Source organism: Alosa sapidissima, chromosome 5 (genome assembly GCF_018492685.1).
Source record: "Alosa sapidissima isolate fAloSap1 chromosome 5, fAloSap1.pri, whole genome shotgun sequence".
In the NCBI taxonomy this organism is placed as follows: Eukaryota; Metazoa; Chordata; class Actinopteri; order Clupeiformes; family Clupeidae; genus Alosa; species Alosa sapidissima.
The window spans coordinates 37,584,284-37,607,095 of NC_055961.1; the positions used below are offsets into that span (position 1 = coordinate 37,584,284).

The 22,812-nt window shown below is 41.2% G+C and overlaps 1 protein-coding gene across 10 annotated transcripts in view; it reads left to right on the plus strand.

Annotated features, from left to right (window-relative positions):
* Positions 1 to 22,812, plus strand: part of atxn3 (ataxin 3) — a 77,087-nt gene that overhangs the window by 29,803 nt on the left and 24,472 nt on the right. For all 10 annotated transcript variants that reach the window (XM_042091388.1, XM_042091389.1, XM_042091390.1 and 7 more), the window contains exons 7-8: positions 8,994 to 9,129; positions 10,860 to 11,020. In XM_042091388.1, coding sequence (XP_041947322.1) covers positions 8,994 to 9,129; positions 10,860 to 11,020 — 297 coding nt within the window. The remainder of the gene's footprint in view (positions 1 to 8,993; positions 9,130 to 10,859; positions 11,021 to 22,812) is intronic.

Genomic DNA, 22,812 nt, shown 5'->3' on the forward strand with positions numbered 1-22,812 from the left:
GACTCAAATGTTTTGTACGTGTGTATCACATTTTGAAACTGTAGAAATTATTTGTAACTGTTAAAATGATCTGTACAAGTAATTGTCAATATTACAAATATGCCCTGCACTTACAAATCTAATCTACGGATACGGATCGGTTTTACAGCTACAAATCATCCTACAGTTCACAAATATTTTACCATTACAAATCAATATTCTACACACAAAAAGCTGTCGTACAGTTACAAATCTTTTCTACAGGTGCACAGACTTTTGCACCATCTTAGGTATGAGAAGCGTCTCATATGAATTGTGTATGTGTGTGTGTATCAGGATTTGTAACTGTAAAACTGATTTGTGATTTAACAAAAAAATAACACAAACAATTGTAGGTATTATTCATATGTCCTTCACTTCCAAATATATTCTACAGGTACTAAACCTTCCACAGTTGCTGTCTTTCAATTACGAAGCTATTTTGCCATTACAAATCTCTGCCGCTCGCTCAAGTAAATTTTCTGCAAGTACAAGTATTTTTGAGACTGTTCTGGCACTTCCTGTTGAATAGCCAATGGCGCAGCTCAAGTTTGGCTAGCCAATCAGGAATCTTAAGTTCACTAACCAAATATAGCTGCAAGCAGCAATGTGGAGGCCTAGCAGTGCACTAGCAGGAATGGCCTTGCCATGGCATGAGCAAGCACTCACAGCAAGTTTGATGGCAATTGGTTTAAAGAATGGCTGAGATATCAGATCATTTACTTTGTTACAGTGCCCCTAGAGGCCAAATTACACCAATTTCCTTGTGTGTTCTCACAATCAGCTACCATGTCCGTGTACCAAGTTTGGACTTCATACATTAAAGCGTTGCTGAGATATGAGCTCACTTTCTTTATTACAGCCCCCCTTAGAGGCCAAAAAAGACCACCTTCCTTGCATGTCCTCACAGTCAGCTACTATGTCCCTGTATCAAGTTTGGACTTCATACATCAAAGCATACTAAGATAAGAGCTCACTTCCTGTATTGCAGCGCCCCCCCATAGAGGCCAAATGATGCCAATTTCCTCGTGGGTCATCGCAATCAGTTGATAAGTACCCTCACCAAGTTTGACTTCATACATCAAAGGCTTGCTGAGATAAGAGCTCACTTCCTGTTTAGCGACTTCATCGTCATATTTGATTGGCTGTCACGGGCAAATAAACTTGAAATTGAAAAATCTGACAAGTATCGTTTGTGCATCTCAGTCTGAAGATCATCTCCGCCAAGTTCAGTGAATATCGGATGAAATTTGTGACCGCTAAAACTTTTCGTAGAGTTTGGATCAAATCCAATATGGCGGTGGTCCAATATGGCAGAAAGTGACGCGATAGGGGTCGATAAACTCTGGATGGTCCAAGAATTCAGACGCTACCTCAATTGTGAAAATCAGACAAAAGAGTCAGGAATCACACGGCTTCGTCGCCATATTTGATTGGCTGTCACGGGCAAACGAAGTTGAAATTGAAAAATCTGACAAGTATCGTTTGTGCAGCTCGGTCTGAAGAGCCTCTCCGCCAAGTTCCATGAAAATCGGTTGAAATTTGTGACCGCTGAAACTTTTCGCAGAGTTTGGACTAAATCCAATATGGCAGAGGTTCAATATGACAGTGATGTAAAAGGGGTCATTGAACTTAGGTCGGTCCAGGGATTCCAACGGTGCCTGATTTGTGAAAATCGGACACACCGTTCAATGGTCACATGCGTGAATGTGAGTCCAGTTTCAACCCATTGGTGGCGCTAGAGTGTTGGGCATAGAGTTCTGTAAATTGGTGAGGGTGATCAAGGGACAGTCCTGAGTCAGTGCGCCGAATTTCATAACTTTTGACCCAGCGGTTCAATTTTCGGCCAAATTTTGACCTGTTGGTGGCGCTGGGTTTAGAGGTCCGTAAATGAGCGTGAGTGGTCTGTAGAGTGTCCCGAAACTTTCTGCCAAATTTCAGCACTTTTTATCCATGCGTTCTATGGGCTGCAAATGTCAGAAGTATAATAATAGGAAAAGCTAGTAACTCAATGGGTGCCTTCGCAGCTTCGCTGCTAGGCCCCCAATAATAGGAAAAGCTAGTAACTCAATGGGTGCCTTCGCTGCTAGGCCTCCAATTACAGAGACAGGTGGCAGTGCATCCCACCCTATGTGGGTTGAAGAGGCTTGATTGTCAGAAGAAAGATGTTACAGTGGGCAGTGCTTCGACTTGGCCAGCTTCACTCGCGGTCCTCACGCGACTTTAATTTGTATTTTTCCAGTGAGACGCTGCAACAACCCAAACAACCGGTAGATGGCTCAAGTGAGCAGGGTGTCTCGTAAAAAGAAATGGAGCCTGGAAAACCCTACACAGACTTCACTACAGACTTTAGCAGACTGGTTTAGAAATAATTTAATAGCCAGAAATATGCCTGCCCTGCCCTAATAAAGAAATATTTGGTTAACTGCGAGTGAATCCCGTTTGCAGCCGTAGAAGAAACGCAGGACAAATGAAACATTCTGGTTTTCTCCGAGTGCAACGATGATAGACAGACATAATTTGGACAAAATATAGAGCATATTAACCTCCGTTGCTCAGCCAAATGCCTTACTGTTACGTCCTGTTATCACGGAGTTACAGGCGATAAACGATTTTTGATGGTGCAAGTTTACTTCATTTGGCGGTTTATTTATTTTTTGGATTATTAAAGAGTGTTTTTCAGTTAAAGGTTTGACTTCGTGCTTATTCAGTAGAGCATTTAGTGCTCTCCCCAATCCCAGACGTTCACATTGCATGTTTGTTTGTAATGGATGCAACCGCGAGATAGGCTATGCGTTTGACGGCAATGAGTTGTTAACAGACATGAACCAAGACATATAGCCCAGCAGCAATCTAGGGACTGTTCGTTATTTATTGAAGGGGCCACCGGAGGAATTTTGAGTGCTTCAGTTGCAAGTTGCATGACCCTCTCTTGCCTGCTAGAAATTGTTCAATGACCCTCCGACAGAATTGTTAAAAAAGACATGACCCTCCCCTGCCAATTGTCGCTGTCTTCCGCCCGCGCCACAGCCACACACTGTGATAACGTTCTTAAATCCATCTTTCCCGTGAGCTTGCATGCTACCAGTCCTTCCTTTTCAAATGTGTTGCGGCTGTTTGCACAATTTCACAAATAATCATATGTGATTAATAATATGACACATAATCCTTGTGCACGGGGACCGAAACAATGCATGCCAACTTTTTCCGTGTTTATCACGTATTTTAACTTTCCCCCGCTGTCTTGCCGTTTTAATGTTTTCCCGTAGAATATCCCATATTTTAATACTCTCATAACAGCCCTGACATCGGGCCTGTCTCTGTGTTGCCCTGTTGCTACCCCTTGCCCTTCCAACGAAACAGATGTCTTCAAATCATCGTTTTCCTTGCTTGAAGGCGAATTTAGAGTGATGTTAACCTATTTAAGTTTAACGGCGTGATTGTCGTGAGAGCACGATTCATTGGCGCTTGCATGTTCGGCCTTATGTCTACGTGCGCACCTGAGGCTACTCAGCTACAAGAGAAAGAATTTCCCCTGTTTGTATGTTCACTGCAAGTTGGCCTACCATAACTTACCAACTCTGCACTGTAGACCCTAACTGGCTATTTATATTTTTCTGTAAAATAAGCAAATGTATTTGTTCAACTTTATGAAGCAGAATTACGCATAGGCTACTTGGAACATACGGTAATACATTTGACAAAGGACAGATGTATGTTGCTAGTGACAAAATATTAACTTTCAGTGTTTTACGATGTCTTTGTCATGGGGAAGTGTTTTTCCCCATGCATTTATTCTAGGATTATTCAGACATTTGTGGCCAGTTTATCCGGCCCTGCCCCCAACAAATCACACCTTCCCACCTCTGACAGCTTAAAAGAAGTCAAGAGGACTCCTTACTCACAGACCTATTCACAAACCTGCGGCATTTTGCCATGTTTTGAAATCCTATGCAGCTACAGGAGCTTCCAATCGTGAGGAAGCAATTTTGCATTGTAGGCATAACTAACATGCAATAACGCCGCCAACAACAACCAAAACTAGGCTAATCATTGTCAACATGTAAATTAAATGTAACATTATTGTGAATCAAATTAAAATGTTCTCTTTTGCAAACGTAGGCATAGTAACAGAATAATTTAATAATGTTACAAAGATACTACATCAATCCGTATGTTTCATTAGGCTACTAGGCTATTTGTTTTGCCTTGATTCATTTAGGCTAGGCCTTTTTATTCAGGGGCCGTATTCACAAAGAATTTTAAGGCTAAAAGTAGCTCCTAACTGGCGAATTTAGGAGCAACTCCTAAAAATAATGGGCGTGTCACTCCTGACTTTAGGGACTCCTAATTTTTTCACAAAAAAGTAATTCACGAAACATTTTAGACCTAAAAGTAGCACCTAAGTCTGGGACAGCTTAAGTCGAGAGGACTCCTAACTCACTAAGACCTATTCTTAAACAGCTTTTTTGTGGCATTTTACGTTGCGATGTTTTGAAATGCGTAGCCTATGCGCAACAGGAGCTTCCATTCGCGAGGGAACAATTTTGCATTCATAAAAGGGAGGCAATAACGCCACCAACAACAACCAAAACTACTCATTGTTAACATGTAAATGAAATGTAACGTTTCATTGTGAATCAAATTAAAATGTTCTCCTCTTTGCAAACGTAGCCTAGGCATATGGTGAGAGATTAATTTAATAATGTTGCAAAGGTAGGCTACTGCATCAATCCATAGGCCTATGTTTCATTAGGCTACTAGGCTATTTGTTTTGCCTTACTCTTTATTCATTTAGGCTAGACCTTTTTATTCAGTTATTAATCATCTTCCGTCCTTTGCACTACTTGTGTAGCGCACGCATTCTCCGACCTGTCACCTGTCACTCATCATTGGAAGAGAGGTGTTTGGAATTCCCGCGTTACAATCGTCAGCCAATCAAGGTGGTCACTTCAGTCAAGCTCGTGCATGAGTAATGACGTCATCCATAGCCACGAAGACTCACTCCTAGTTTAGGAGTTGTCTGAAAGGCTATGTGAATAACTTTTAAGAGAAAACTCCAAGCTAAAATCTTTAGCGATTTAGCGAAAAGTGCGATTTAGGAGTAGCCTACTCCTAGTAGTAAGATAAAAGCCTTTGTGAATAGCCTACGGCCCCAGTTATTCATCATCTTCCGTCTTTGTGTAGCGCACGCATTCTGACCTGTCACCTGTCACTCATCATCGTAAGGGAGGTGTTTGTAATCATCCCCGTGTTACAATCATCAGCCAATCAAGGTGGTCACGCTTGCCCATTTACCCAAATTAATGGTTGAATATTACTGATGATCATTGTTATTTAAGAACATGCAGTGTGCGTAGGGTACCAAAAACATTTTGCTCGTAAAAAAGCATCATAACGCACATTCTGGCGGGTCTGTTATTTACTGTAGGCTGCGCAAACCACAGGCCTTTATTTTGGGCATTCATTCATTCATTCAACCTTTATTTATTCTCATTGAGGGAAGCCCTCATTTTCAATGAAGCCGAGATTACAGAAACGAAGCAAAGCGCTCCACAAACAAGACAACATTCGAGGCCTTCTGTTGAAGAATTTTATATAAAGCCTGCGCTAACAGTAATCCTCCTGCCCCTGATAGGCCTACCACAGCTGTGGATAGTGTGGAATGTTCAAGAACACAATCCAATGTGTGTCTCAATTGTCCCCCGCTGACCACCTCACACCGAACCTTGCAACAAACTTACATGACACAGTGCCATAAAATATGCCAGTTTTAGGACACAGAATAATGTTTGTAATGATACCAGGTAGGCCTACGTTTAACAGTACCTAACAAGTGTAATGAGCTATTCATTGTCAAAGGTGCATGGTGAAGTGAAATTCTTACTTTGGAAAACAAACATTTGCCGATATCATCGCCGATCATCAGACTATTGCAACAGATTCTGTGTTCTGGACTGCAGGTAACTTGTTAAGCCAGTGGTTCTCAAACTTTTATTTCATTCCCCACTTTGATTAAGGGGCATGACTGATGATAGTGGAGATAACGTGTTATCCCGAGGCTTTTGCAAGTCAGCATCTTCGACGGTAGTCTATTAAAAATATAAGTTTTCGATGTCCCAAATGGAGAACCATGGTTTTCAAACATTATGCGTGACTCGGACATCTAACTAAATGCAACAGGCTCATATCGTCCTCGCATTCGCAAAATGAGGACCAGTGTTTTGTCAAATTGCAAATAGCTATTCGTTTTAACGATTTTTTTATGATAGTATGAAGTGCTTTTTGTATAGGCTACTATCTTAATCTTGGAATATGGGGAGGGAAGTGGCGCGTCTGAAGTCAGCCAAATATGAATGTAATTCTGCGGCATAAAGCAGATGTATTTGTTTATTGTACAGAAAAATAAAAATGACATGTCAAGCAGTCAATTGACTACATTGCAGTCAAGAAGTAGGGCAAATTAAGACACTGTTTTGATTTGCGTAGTTGCGTTACCCCCAACACTGACATTAACAGACAGCAAATTAAGATATTTTTTCGTTTTGTGGAGTGCCACCGGTAGGCTATCAAAAGCAGATTTCGATTTTCGCTACCACCGTGTAGTCAAGCCTTAAGCCATACCCAAGTAGCCTTAATCGAGGTCATGTTTAATTACAATTTATTTTGTTATTGAATTCGTAGGCTGGGATTCCTCTCGTTACGTTAACAATTACGTTTAAAGGTAGCCTAGCCTCCTGCTTTTTCAGAAGGGGCGGCAGTCAGGCTACTGACAGAGCGATGTACAGTGGCAGAGCGACGCACAGTGGCTGAAAGTGGTACTAAAGCTTCACGCAGCTTTACGCCTCGTAATGCGCGACTGAAGTGGCCATTTGAAAGCGATGCCCACTGTAGGCTCACAATGGTGCACACGGGAGAAACGCTGGCAAAACAATGGCAAAACGATGTAGCTTACATGGGATTAATTCAACACCGATATATGGAATATTTGCTTTCAGTCCTGTGATCAGTGTTGGGGAAGTTACTTTTATAAAGTATTGTTTGCTCGTTACTCATTACTTCTTAAAAAAAAGTACTCGTTACTTTACTTAGTTACACTCTATGGAAAGTAACTTTTTACGTTACTCATTACTTTTACGTTACTTTTATGTTGCTTGGCAGAACCAAATATCTGTTCCTAAATGTGTAGGCCTACATAAAGTTCTACTACGGAGGACATAACAGGTATTTCTTTTGTGCTATTTATTATAAAAACAAATACCACAAACAGAGCACTTGACAAGAAAACATTGGGCTATTATAGGCTTCAACACCACCACTAAAGCCCTATGAAACAATACCAAACTAGATGTACCGCAGAGCGGTACAAAATATGACCGCCGCCCAGTCCAGCACATTTTTTCCAGAAAAATAAGTCACGCTTGTCAAATTGTGTTCATTTCCTACTCTGTTCCTTTTTTGTGTGTTTGTAATTGAGTGTCTGCAGAGTGTGTGGTTGTTTTTGTGTATATGTGTTTTGTGTGTGTTCTTTTGTGTGTGAGTGTGTGTGTGCATGTGTTTGTGTATGTAGGTGTGTTTGTATGTGTGTGTGTGTGTGTGTGTATGTGTGTTTATGTGTTTGTGTGCATGTTTGTGCGTGTCGTGTGTGTGTGTGCATGTATGTGTGTGTGCATGTGTAGTGTGTGTGTGTGTGTGTGTGCACATGTGTGTGTCTTTATGTATGTGTACATAAATAAAGCAAATCAGGGAATCACCTACTCTTTGCGATAAGTGCCATGGGATCTTTAACAACCATGGTGAGTCAGGACCTCAATTTAACATTCATGCAAAGGAAAACATCTCCTGCAGTACAGTGTCCCTGTCACTGCAATAGGACATTGGGATTGATATTTGTTTGGTGACTTTGGCCACAGGGAAGAGTGCCACCTACTGGCCAGCCACCAACACCGCTTCCAACAGGAACCTACTCTTCCAAGGAGGTTTCTTATCCAAGTACTAACTAAGCCTGCTTAGCTTCAGTAATTCAGCAAAGTTAGGGTATCTGCTGGTCTGGCCGCTGGCTAAAAACAAAAGGTGAAAGGTGATTCTAACTGTCTCACTGAATTGCATTATACACACTCAATTCTCACTGGTATTTGCTAGACAACAAGTACCAAAACATGATTAGTTCATAGATTTCACATGTAAAATACATTTTTTACAACCCCACCCCCATGTTGCCTGTTCATAATTCTGAGAAATTCTTGAATTGTGTGCGTGAACGTGTGTGTGTGTGTGTGTGTGCCTGTGTGTGTGCGCCTGTGTGTGTGCGCCTGTGTGTGTGCATGTGCATGCATGCGTACATATCTACTGTGTGTGTATGTGTCATAAGTATGATTACTGTGAATGTATGTGTGTGTGTGTGAATACCTGTTTATGCACACGTGTGCATATGGAATGGGTTAACATGACCCCTGGAGGCAAACTGACGCTTCGCTGCGCGGCGGTCATAATAACATAGCCTCGATACATCTTAAGGGCATATAGGTGAACACAAAATACATGAGGGCTTATTTTATAGCCGTATAGCCTTATACTCTTTCATTAAACAGGCGCTCCTCCGAAATTTGGTGCAAAGCTAGTGCAAATCGTATCAATAGGCTGGCAGTTGAGTTAACGCAGTGGACAAAACTTTCTCACCCAGGCACAGTGTAGGCTAGGCTACAACTTACACTCACATTCCTCCCCTTAATTTCAACGAGTTTGAAGTAATGTGAAATTGAATTGCGTAGCAGGCAAAACTAAAGAGGAGCAGTGCTAATGCTTTGGTTTTCAGATTGTAACTGTGATGAGCAACAGTCTTTCTGTTTTGTGTGTTTTGAGCCTAGACAAACCATCTTTTGGTTTTTCAAGTCAATTAATTTTCTCTGTTATCACGGACTATGTCTCAATGATGTATAATTTGAAAAGATATTTCTTTTATTGATCTTTCTCAGGATATTCTATATTCGTGATCCGAGGAAACTTGCCGGAATGTGAGGCAGAGAAGATTTTGGGGATTGTACGTGTAGAACAGCAGCAAAGGCCCAAGCTGATTGGTGAAGATGATGCACAGACAAGTGGTGCCCAAAGGTGAGCAGGTCTAAAGGGTCAGAAACCCGGGATTTTGTTACTTTATCTACTTAGTCTTCCGGCTACATAGAGCCCACCCATGTGTCTGAGCGACCTATGGTTGTCGAGTTATAAGCTACAGCAAGGAATTGGACAAACAAGCTGTCAATCAGGTACCCCAGCTTTGATTGAAAATAACTCAAGCCTACTGCAAGCCTCGAAGATGAGACCCAGATGACATGGATGCTGCCTTATATGAAAAACTATTGAAAAATACTGTCTAAGGTGATTTCTGAGGCCTCTGTTAGCAGTGAGCTAGTCTATCATATGTAGGCTATGCTGTATCTACGGAGTGTGAGTTTTCTGAAGGCTAACAAGTTAATAATAAATAACTAGAGAATGTAATTCCTGGGAATTACGAGTGCATGAAAATGGAAAAATGGCTGCTGAATAAAATATTGTTGAATATTGTTTAAAATCTAATCCAAGTAAAAAGATGGAGGTAAGATAGAGAAAAAAGTTTGGTGGGGAGTTGTAGTTGATGACAGTTGGAATAGTTGAACATTTAAAAAGTTGGATAGTTTAAATGGTTAAATTATTTAATAGGGAATTATTGTATTGAGGACTTATTTTGAAGTTGAAGTTGAGGACAGAGGAAACAGTTGGCAGGAGTTGTAGTTGATGACGACTGACAGTTGGAATGGCTGAACAGTTAAATAGTTGGATAGTGAAAATGGTTAGGTTATTTAATAGGGAATTATTGTAGTTAGTACTTTTATTTTGAAACGGTTGTGGGCAGAGGAAACAGTTGGCGGGAGTCATAGTTGATGACAACTGACAGTTTGAAAGGCTGAACAGTTAAATAGTTGGATAGTTAAAATGGTTAAATTATTTAAAATGGAATTATTGTAGTGAGGAGTTTTATTTTGAAACAGTTGTGGGCAGAGGAAACAGTTGACGGGAGTCAAAGTTGATGACAACTGACTGTTGCTAGAGTAGTAGAGTAGTAAGGTGGTTGCTATGCTGGTTGCTAGGTTAATGATGTTCGTTGCTAGGTTTTAACTGTGAATGTGGTTGCTAGGCTGTTGCTAGGGTACTTGAAGTCGTTGCTAGGTTGTTGCTAGGGTGTCCATGGTGGCTACTATCAGAAATAAAGGAGTTACTACAGTGGTTTGCTAGTATAATCATGTTGGTTGCTATGGAAACTGACATAGATGCTTAATTTCAATAGTTGCTAAATTGGTTGCTAGGTAGGTGGTGGTTTAATTTAGTAGGCTAGAGGCATAGTTGATGATAACTGACAGTTGGAATAGTTGAACAGTTAAATAGTTGGATAGTTTAAATGGTTAAATTATTTAGGGAATTATTGTAGTGGAGACTTTTATTTTGAAACAGTTGTGGGCAGAGGAAACAGTTGAACAGGATCTGTAGTCTTAAGAGGGCCAGATTGTATGCTTAAAGCCTGAGACAGACAGTTGCTGGAGGTGGCCGGAACCATATGGCTCTGGCCGGAACACTTGGGATAGGATCCAAGTGCCATGTCAGGGAGTTTAGCAAAATATAACGTGTCATAGCAACAACATGTAAACAATCAAGTTACACCTTGAATGTTTTTAACTCTCACTACATTGGAATACTCACGTTTTGGACGTGGAAAATGTGTGCCTGTGAATACCGCCTTACTGACCATTTTAACTTGTTTCCAGTTCAATCTGATTACATATCTATTTTTATGTTCATTTGACCTGCAGGCCAACCTTGAAAGTCAAGGACCATGGACTTGAATTGGAGGAGAGAGTGTTGGATTCAGATGAAGAAGAGTTAAGGAAGGCCCTGGCCCTGAGTCGACAGGACATGGAGGTGGAAGATGAGGAGGCTGACCTCCGTAGAGCTATCCAACTCAGCATGCAAGGTGGAAGGAAAATGTTCTTTATTTATTACGCAGACAGTTAATTTACATATAGATAGTGAAATCCTTGTATCCTTGTATCCTTGTATAGATAGTGAAGGCAAGCCCACAAACACACAAGGCCCGTTTGTAAAAGATGTTTTAAAGCCATTCAGACAAAGGGCTAAGTAGACAGACATCCCGATAAAGACAGACGCAAACAGACATCCCGATAAAGAATTCAAAGAATGCCAGGTTAACAAAAAAAATGTGATAGAATTAAGCAATAAGCCCCGAGAGGCCGTAGGTTACACTGATTTTACAACAGCTAAGGGCCTAACAACGCCCCTTAGCTGTTGTAAAATCAGTGTAGCCTACGGACTCGAGTGGCTTATTGCTTTTCTAAAACTGTTAATTTAAATTTAAATTTAAATGTTTTAATAAGTTTCATAAAGTAAAGACACAACATTAAGAAATAAAGTAATTTATTAATAAATAATCGTTCTTCTGCTAAAATATCTAGTTTCCTCATTAGGATTGTTGCCAGGCAACATCAAGACGCTGTAACACAGCCAGCGCAGCACAACACTGCCCACAACCAAATTGTTTATTTACATTTATCTGGATGTCACCATTAATTGTACAATTACTGAAATAGTGTTCAACCATGTTCACTCTTTTTTACTGGCACGGGGGTGTTTGAGGTCTGAGGATAGCTTTGTTTTTGTGCTGTCTCTCTTCTTCTCTCTGCGTAGTTAGGTCACTAGTATGACTGAAGGGACGATTCGTCACTGACATTATTTCCCCTTGCTTCTAGGCCAGCATCAGACAGTTTTTATATTACTGTGCTTCGCAGGCAGTGATTTGTGTAAATGCTTTCTGTGCCGGCTGTTTTACAAATTTGTGGCAGCATGGAGCCCAGGAATTTCACCCCCATGGGCTCTCTGGTATACCTAGACAAGAAAAAAATATAGCGGTTATATTGCAATTGTTATTATTATTAATACATAGCCAATTGTGCAATGTTACAAAAAGAAACAACTTACCAGACTTGATCACCTGCATAGTAGGGCTGTCACTTTATGTTTGAAAATCGATTGCACAATCGATTGGACCAAACAACACAAGTTTCGAAAACTAAAATAGGGAATCGATTTTAACCAAATATTTACACTATTAATTTTAAATGAAATAAACAAATAAAAAAGATACAGTGGGCAGTGCTTCGACTTGGCCAGCTTCACTCGCGGTCCGCGCGTGGGATCACGCGGTATCACGCGACTTTGATTTGTATTTTCCCAGTGATACGCTGCAACAAACCAAACAACCAGTAGATGGCTCAAGTGAGCAGGGTGTCTTGTAAAAAGAAATGGAGCCTGGAAAACCCTACACAGACTTCACTACAGACTTTAGCAGACTGGTTTAGAAATAATTTAATAGCCAGAAATATGCCTGCCCTGCCCTAATAAAGAAATATTTGGTTAACTGCGAGTGAATCCCGTTTGCAGCCGTAGAAGAAACGCAGGACAAATGAAACATTCTGGTTTTCTCCGAGTGCAACAATGATAGACAGACATCATTTGGACAAAATATAGAGCATATTAACCTCTGTTGCTTAGCCAAATGCCTTCCTGTTACGTCCTGTTATCACGGAGTTACAGGCGATAAACGATTTTTGATGGTCACAAGTTTACTTCATTAGCGGTTTATTTTTTTGATTATTAAAGAGTGTTTTTCATTTAAAGGTTTGACTTCTTGCTTATTCAGTAGAGTATTTAGTGCTCTTCCCAATCCCAGATGTTCACATTGCATGCATGTTTGTAATGGATGCAACCGCGAGATAGGCTACGCGTTTGACAGCAATGAGTTGTTAACAGACATGAACCAAGACATATAGCCTATAGCCCAGCAGCAATCTAGGGACTGTTCGTTATTTATTGAAGGGGCAACCGGAGGAATTTTGAGTGCTTCAGTCAAAAGTTGCATGACCCTCTCTTGCCTGCTAGAAATTGTTCAATGACCCTCCGACAGAATTGTTAAAAAAGACATGGCCCTCCCCTGCAAATTGTCGCTGTCTTCCGCCCGCGCTGCTTTGCGCCACAGCCACACACTGTGATAACATTCTTAAATCAATCTTTCCCGTGAGCTTGCATACTACCAGTCCTTCCTTTTCAAATGTGTTGCGCCTGTTTGCACAATTTCACAAATAATCATATGTGATTAATAATATGACAAATAATCCCTGTGCACGGGGACCGAAACAATGCATGCCAACTTTTTCCGTGTTTCTCACGTATTTTAACTTCCCCCCCGCTGTCTTGCCGTTTTAATGTTTTCCCGTAGAATATCCCATATTTTAATACTCTCATAACAGCCCTGCCATCGGGCCTGTCTCTGTGTTGCCCTGTTGCTACCCCTTGCCCTTCCAACGAAACAGATGTCTTCAAATCATCGTTTTTCTTGCTTGAAGGCGAACTTGAGTGTTGTTAACCTATTTAAGTTTAACGGCGTGATTGTCGTGAGAGCACGATTCATTGGCGCTTGCATGTTCGGCCTTATGTCTACGTACGCACCTGAGGCTACTCAGCTACTAGAGAAAGAATTTCCCCTGTTTGTATGTTCACTCCAAGTTGGCCTACCATAACTTACCAACTCTGCACTGTAGACCCTAACTGGTTATTTATATTTTTCTGTGAAATAAGCAAATGTATTTGTGCAGAATTACGCACTAGGCTACTTGGAACATAATACATTTGACAAAAAACAGATAGTGACAAAATATTAACTTTCAGTGTTTTACGATGTCTTTGTCATGGGGAAGATTTTTTCCCCATGCATTTATTCTAGGCTACTGTCAGTGACTGCCGTGAGAGAAGCGGGTTCTGTGTTTCGTTCATGTCAGTGACTGACGCTAGAGAAGCGGTGTCTGTGTTGCGTTGCGTTCATTTATTTTCAATTGGGCATGCCGTGCCGTGTCGTCCACAGCTCAGTTCTGACAAAGCCGAATTTAATCCTTTTGAAACAATGAGTGCGCACGTTTGATATGGTTATATTGCTTGACGGGGCATAGCCTATTAACTCGGACCACCCGATTCACGTTGACTGGGGGGCAGGGGGGGTCATCAGACATTTGTGCCCAGTTAATCCGGCCCTGCCCCCAACAAATCACACCTTCCCACCAGCTGTGACAGCTTAAAAGAAGTCAAGAGGACTCCTAACTCACAGACCTATTCACAAACCGGTTTTGTGGCATTTCGCCTGTTTTGAATATGCGGCTACAGGAGCTTCCAATCGTGAGGAAGCAATTTTGCATTGTAGGCATAACTAACATGCAATAACGCCACCAACAACAACCAAAACTAGGCTACTCGTTGCCAACATGTAAATTAAATGTAACATTATTGTGAATCAAATTAAAATGTTCTCTTTTGCAAACGTAGGCATAGGCATAGTAACAGATTAATTTAATAATGTTACAAAGATACTACATCAATCCGTATGTTTCATTAGGCTACTAGGCTATTTGTTTTGCCTTACTCTTGATTCATTTAGGCTAGGCCTTTTTATTCAGTTATTCATCATCTTCTGTCCTTGTGTAGTGCACGCATTCTCAGACCTGTCACCTGCCACTCATCGTAAGGGAGGTGTTTGGAATCATTCCCACGTTACAATCATCAGTCAAGCTCGTGCATGAGTAATAACGTCATCCATAGCAACGAAGACTCGCTCACTCTTAGACTGTTAGTCAAAGATTCTAGAGCGCTCAGCTCCAGAATCTGTTCAGGAGTTGTCATTTTCCCTTACTAAGAGTAGGCTAGCCTAGGTCTGAAAGGTTGATACCAGTTAGGCCTACGTTCAACAGTAACATAAGTGTAATGAGCTATTCATTGTCGAAGGTGAAGTGAAATTCTTACTTTGGAAAACAAACATTTGCCGATATCATTGGATAGGGAATAGGCCTACTTGTTTATTTTTTACGTAGCCTACAATGGGCAGTTCAGACAAAGCCGAAATTACTAATTTTGAAACATTTGTATGGTTATATTGCTTGACTTAAATCCCAGAGAGTAGGCTAGGCTACCGCACCCCACAGTGATGGGCCTAGCGGTCTTACGCTTTCAGTGTGGGGTATAAACAAGCTGAGAATTTAGCGGTGTCACGTCTGCCTGTCACAGACGTGGGGAGCTGAAGCTTGGGATACAGTTACTACAGTAACAGTATTTTATTTTACTTCTTATGGAATATTTTTTTTTTTTTCACTTTTATAAAGGCTTTGTTTGAATGCTGTTGGAACAAATAGTAGTTGATTATAAAGGCAACTTTCTGTTGCAATTTTCTGTGTGTTCTGGACTGCAGGTAGCCTAACTTGTTAAGCCAGTGGTTCTCAAACTTTTTCTTTCATTCCCCACTTTGATCAAGGAGGCATTGACTGATTATAGTGGAGATAACATGTTATCCCGAGGCCTTTGCAAGTCAGCATCTCCGACGGTAGTCTACCCTATTAAAAATATAAGTTTTCGATGTCCCAGACGGAGAGGCATACTTTATTGTTTTAACGATCTCTATGCTACTCACCAAAATGTAGGCATTGGAACATGATGAAGTATCCAACTCTCTTGTGTTAAATTATTGTGATTACGAGCCAGTGGTTTTCAAACATTATGCGTGACTCGGACATCTATGCAACAGACTCAAATCGTCCTCGCGTTCGCAAAATGAGGACATACAGACTGCACGGTTTTAGTCAAGTCATTTAAATGTGCTGGTAAAACAGTTGTGTACTCTGGGCACAGTTCTTCCAGAGCTTCGTGCCAAGTAATAAGCGTTGAGTCGAGATGTTTGTGTGAATGAAACGAAGCGTAGGCCATAGTGTGACATGCGTAAACCAATGGTGTACAGATGACGCCACAGGGTTTTATTTAAGAGGGCCTACGTTTGTATGTAGGCAATTTATATTCACAATACTTAGGCCTACTAAAATAAATAGTATTTTATTTGTATTGGTTGTTTAGAGTAAAAAAAATCGGTCTGTCTTGACGCAAGTTTACAACCGGCAAGTCGGTCGGACTAAAAGGGGAGAAAAATAAATATTTGGGTCTGTTCTAAATTGACAGGGTCGGTCGGGTTACGGCAAACGAAAATATTTTTAAGGATGGCCTGGCAGTGTTTTTTTGCGCGTCTGCAGAAGTCAGCCAAATATGAATGTAATTCTGCGGCATAAAGCAGATGTATTTGCTTATTGTACAGAAAAATAAAAATGACATGTCAAGCAGTCAATTGACTACATTGCAGTAAAGAAGTAGGGCAAATTAATTTACGAAACCAAAACGTGGGTCATAGTTGTCTAAGCCTCTATTGCGTAGCCTGTTAAAAACGTCGCCAGATAGTATTAAATCGGTAACAACATTGTTTTCTGCAGAAGCCTACCCAAGGCTACAGATTAATTCTGAACAGTTATTTCTCTACTGGCTCAATTATCACACCACTGTTTTGATTTGCGTAGCTGCATTACCCCCAACACTGACAATAATGTAGACAGCAAATTTCAATTTCGATTTTCGTTACCACCGTGTAGTCAAGCCTTAAGACATACCCAAGTAGCCTAAATCGAGGTAATGTTTAATTATGCATGATTTATTTTGTTATTGAATTCGTAGGCTGGGATTACTCTCGGGAAGTCTCCTGCTTGTTCAGTAGGGGCGGCAGGCAGAGCGATGTACAGTGGCAGAGCGACGCACAGTGGCTGAAAGTGGTACTAAAGCTTCATGCAGCTTCACGCCTCGTAATGCGCGACTGAAGTGGTCATTTGAAAGCAATGCCCACTGTAGATGTAACAAAATTCACAAACAAGAATATAAGAATATAAAAGAATTCCAAAGTGCAGTAAACATTGCAAAATCTAAAAAGAAAATTCCCACCAATTTTACGCACCGGGAACAGCTGTTTCAATCAGCCGCTGTGCTGCTCGAGGACAACGCGATCAACCTGTGCGACATGTAGAGAGACGAGTGATAGGCCCTAATAACTTGAGGAGTTCGATGTGGAAGTACTTCGGATTTTTGGTATATCAAACTATGGAGAAGAACAAAGCGGTAGGCTACGGAAACTGTGCAATCGAGTTCTACGTAGGAGAAATTTGTTTGACATTTCTAATCGTAAACACAGACACAGCTACGTTGAAGCCTGCAGTCATGTCACTGATGTAATGGCAGTCCACTCGGCTTACTGGTTTTCGAGAATGTTGCACTTCTGTTTGTCATTGTGCACGAAACTTACGCCAAAAAATCATCAGAAATATTGCTGGCTTGCGTCTACAAGCGCCCTCTTTACGTTCGTCCTAATGCCTCTTAGTTGTTTGTAGATTGGCCTATATTTGCCGTTGAAAATGGAAACGTCTTTAGACATAAAAAATCGATTTTACAATCGATTCAATGAACACTTATGTCTCAAAAATCGAACAGGATTTTTTCACAAAAGTGACAGCCCTACTGCATAGTTTGTCCGTTTTGGATGGAGATAAAAATCCGGTGGGTTGGGAGGCAGCAGGTACTTCAGCACGTACTTCTCCAGCAAAGCAACAGGACACAGTGGGTTCCCCGGCTGCTCAAACATAAACCCTCGCAGTCGCTCCTTGTTTCTTTCATTGCCATCTTTATGGTTTTTTGTGGCCTCGTATAAAGAAAGGGTCACATTTTTCAGACCATTTTTATCCAAACGGATGGCAAAGGAATCTGGTTTCAGTTTGCGGTTGTCCTCTTCAGCTCTGTGTCCCATATGCAGCTGCACATCAAACCATACCTTCTTAACCAGTCCTTCGGGTGTGTTAGGAGACAAAGCCTGAGAATGTCTGATTTTGTTGAAGTCAGTCTTAGAAAAAGCTTGGTGGTTGCTTGCTTTGTCACGTCCTTCTCGGTGGAGTTTTTTTTACCACCCCAAGAAATGTGGTTGCTGGTGATGAACTCTGGATCATTCAGTTTGCGGTTGTCCTCTTCAGCTCTGTGTCCCATATGCAGCTGCACATCAAACCATACCTTCTTAACCAGTCCTTCGGGTGTGTTAGGAGACAAAGCCTGAGAATGTCTGATTTTGTTGAAGTCAGTCTTAGAAAAAGCTTGGTGGTTGCTTGCTTTGTCACGTCCTTCTCGGTGGAGTTTTTTTTACCACCCCAAGAAATGTGGTTGCTGGTGATGAACTCTGGATCATTCAGTAGACACCAGGATTTGCTCATGGGTGGGTCGTTGATATGCTGATTAAGCCCTGCACGTAGGCCAATATACAGTGGGCATCGCTTTCAAATGGCCACTTCAGTCGCGCATTACGCGGCGTGAAGCTGCGTGAAGCTTTAGTACCACTTTCAGCCACTGTGTGTCGCTCTGTCAGTGGTAATTGTTACCGAGAGGAATCCCAGCCTACGAATTCAATAACAAAATAAATCGTAATTAAACATTACCTCGATTAAGGCTACTTGGGTATGGCTTAAGGCTTGACTACACGGTGGTAGCAAAAATCGAAATCTGCTTTTGATAGCCTACCGGTGCCGCTCCACAAAACGAAAAAATATCTTAACTGGCTGTCTATGTTATTGTCAGTGTTGGGGGTAACGCAACTACGCAAATCAAAACAGTGTCTTAATTTGCCCTACTTCTTGACGGCAATGTAGTCAATTGACTGCTTGACATGTCATTTTTATTTTTCTGTACAATAAACAAATACACCTGCTTATGCCGCAGAATTACATTCATATTTGGCTGACTGCAGACGCGCCACTTCCCTCCCCATATTCCAAGATTAAGATAGTAGCCTATACAAAAAGCACTTCATACTATCATAAAAATTCGTTAAAACGAATAGCTATTTGCAATTTGACAAAACACTGGTCCTCATTTTGCGAATGCTAGGACGATATGAGCCTGTTGCATTTAGTTAGATGTCCGAGTCACGCATAATGTTTGAAAACCACTGGCTCGTAATCACAATAATTTAACACAGGACAGTTGGATAGCCTACTTCATCATGTCCCCATGCCTACATTTTTGTGAGTAGCATAGAGATCGTTAAAAACCATAAAGTAGCACTGTTGCAATATTCTGATGATCGGCAATGATATCGGCAAATGTTTGTTTTCCAAAGTAAGAATTTCACCTTCGACAATGAATAGCTCATTACACTTGTTGCTGTTAAACGTAGGCCTACCTGGTATCATTACAAACATTATTCTGTGTCCTAAAACTGGCATATTTTATGGCATTGTGTCATGTAAGTTCGTTGCAAAATCTAGAGAAATGTGTGAGGTGGTCAGCGGGAGACAATTGAGACACACATTGGATTGTGTTATTACTTGAACATTCCACACTATCCACAGCTGTGGTAGGCCTATCAGGGGCAGGAGGATTACTGTTAGCGCAGGCTTTATATACAATTCTTCAACATAAGGCCTCGAATGTTGTCTTGTTTGTGGAGCGCTTTGCTTCGCGTCTGTAATCTCGGCTTCATTGAAAATGAGGGCTTCCCTCAATGACCCTCCGAGAATAAATAAAGGTTGAATGAATGAATGAATGAATGCAGGCTTGCCCAAAATAGGCTAAAGGCCTGTGGTTTGCGCAGCCTACAGTAAATAACAGACCCGCCAGAATGTGCATTATGATGCTTTTTTACGAGCAAGATGTTTTTGGTACCCTAAGCACACTGCATGTTCTTAAATAACAATGATCATCAGTAATTTTCGACCATTAATTTGGGTAAATGGGCAAGCGTGACCACCTTGATTGGCTGATTGGCTGATGATTGTAACGCGGGCATGATTCCAAACACCTCCCTTACGATGATGAGTGACAGATGACAGGTCTCAGAATGCGTGCGCTACACAAGGACAGAAGATGATGAATAACTGGGGCCGTAGGCTATTCACAAAGGCTTTTATCTAACGCGGGCATGATTCCAAACACCTCCCTTACGATGATGAGTGACAGGTGACAGGTCTCAGAATGCGTGCGCTACACAAGGACAGAAGATGATGAATAACTGGGGCCGTAGGCTATTCACAAAGGCTTTTATCTAACGCGGGCATGATTCCAAACACCTCCCTTACGATGATGAGTGACAGGTGACAGGTCTCAGAATGCGTGCGCTACACAAGGACAGAAGACGATGAATAACTGGGGCTGTAGGCTATTCACAAAGGCTTTTATCTTACTACTAGGAGTAGGCTACTCCTAAATCGCACTTAAAGATTTTAGCTTGGAGTTTTCTCTTAAAAGTTATTCACAAGTCTTCGTTGCTATGGATTACGTCATTACTCATGCACAAGCTTGACTGAAGTGACCACCTTGATTGGCTGACGATTGTAACGCGGGAATTCCAAACACCTCTTTTCCGATGATGAGTGACCGGTGACAGGTCGGAGAATGCGTGCGCTACACAAGTAGTGCGAAGGACGGAAGATGATTAATTACTGAATAAAAAGGCCTAGCCTAAAGGAATAAAGAGTAAGGCAAAACAAATAGCCTAGTAGCCTAATGAAACATAGGCCTATGGATTGATGCAGTAGCCTACCTTTGCAACATTATTAAATTAATCTGTCACCATAGGCTACGTTTGCAAAGAGGAGAACATTTTAATTTGATTCACAATGAAACGTTACATTTCATTTACATGTTAACAATGAGTTTTGGTTGTTGTTGGTGGCGTTATTGCATCCCTTTTATGAATGCAAAATTGTTCCCTCGCGATTGGAAGCTCCTGTTGCGCATAGGCTACGCATTTCAAAACATCGCAACGTAAAATGCCACAAAAAAGCTGTTTATGAATAGGTCTTAGTGAGTTAGGAGTCCTCTCGACTTAAGCTGTCCCAGACTTAGGTGCTACTTTTAGGTCTAAAATGCTTCGTGAATTACTTTTTGTGGAAAAAATTAGGAGTCCTAAAGTTAGGAGTGGCACGCCCATTATTTTTAGGAGTTGCTCCTAAATTCGCCAGTTAGGCTGAATAAAAAGGCCTAGCCTAAATGAATCAAGGCAAAACATATAGCCTAGTAGCCTAATTAAACATACGGATTGATGTAGCATCTTTGTAACATTATTAAATTATTCTGTTACTATGCCTACGTTTGCAAAATAGAACATTTTAATTTGATTCACAATAATGTTACATTTAATTTACATGTTGACAATGATTAGCCTAGTTTTGGTTGTTGTTGGTGGCGTTATTGCATGTTAGTTATGCCTACAATGCAAAATTGCTTCCTCACGATTGGAAGCTCCTGTAGCTGCATGATTTCAAAACACGGCAGAATGCTGCAGGTTTGTGAATAGGTCTGTGAGTAAGGAGTCCTCTTGACTTCTTTTAAGCTGTCAGAGGTGGGAAGGTGTGATTTGTTGGGGGCAGGGATTAACTGGGCACAAATGTCTGATGGCCCCCCTTCCCCCCAGCCAACGTGAATCGGGTGGTTAGTTAATAGGCCTATCGTGAAGATTTTCCTGCCATCTAAGGCACGAGCGCATCTGTGAGGCCAAGCCTCACCAAGTAGCTTGTTTGTTTACAACTAACATTACATTTAATTAAACTGCTTTGTAGGCTATGCCGAAATAGTTTTCAATATTTTGAATATTAGTGTCGGGTGAATTGAAATGTTCTCAAAGTATCCTTATGGCTGAAAGCTGCTTGGGATCCCCCCCGTCAAGCAATATAACCATACAAACGCGCTTCCTGCACTCGTTGTTTCAAAAGGAGTAATTTTGGCTTTGTCAGAACTGAAGAGCTGTGGACGGCACGGCACGGCATGCCCAATGAAAATAAATTAACGCAACACAACACAGACCCCGCTTCTCTCGCGTCAGTCACTGACATGAACGAAACAGAACCCGCTTCTCTCACGGCAGTCACTGACAGTAACCTAGAATAAATGCATGGGGAAAAACACTTCCCCATGACAAAGACATCGTAAAACACTGAAAGTTAATATTTTGTCACTAGCAACATACATCTGTCCTTTGTCAAATGTATTATGTTCCAAGTAGCCTATGCGTTAATTCTGCTTCATAAAGTTGAACAAATACATTTGCTTATTTCACAGAAAATATAAATAGCCAGATAGGGTCTACAGTACAGAGTTGGTAAGTTATGGTAGGCCCGATGGAAGGGCTGTTATGAGAGTATTAAAATATGGGATATTCTACGGGAAAACATTAAAACGGCAAGACAGCGGGGGAAAGTTAAAATACGTAAAAAGCTAAATTTAAGGGGAAAGTTAAAATACGTAAAAGATAAACACGGAAAAAGTTGGCATGCATTGTTTCGCTCCCTGTGCACAGGGATTATTTGTCATTTTATTAATCACATATGATTATTTGTGAAATTGTGCAAACAGGCGCAACACATTTGAAAAGGAAGGACTGGTAGCTTGCAAGCTCACGGGAAAGATTGATTTAAGAACATTATCACAGTGTGTGGCTGTGGCGCGGGCGGAAGACAGCAATTGGCAGGGGAGGGTCATGTCTTTTTTAACAATTCTATCGGAGGGTCATTGAACAATTTCTAGCAGGCAAGAGAGGGTCATGCAACTTTTGACTGAAGCACTCAAAATTCCTCCGGTGGCCCCTTCAATAAATAACGAACAGTCCCTAGATTGCTGCTGGGCTATATGTCTTGGTTCATGTCTGTTAACAACTCATTGCCATCAAACGCATAGCCTATCTCGCGGTTGCATCCATTACAAACAAACATGCAATGTGAACGTCTGGGATTGGGGAGAGCACTAAATGCTCTACTGAATAAGCACGAAGTCAAACCTTTAAATGAAAATAACTCTTTAATAATAATA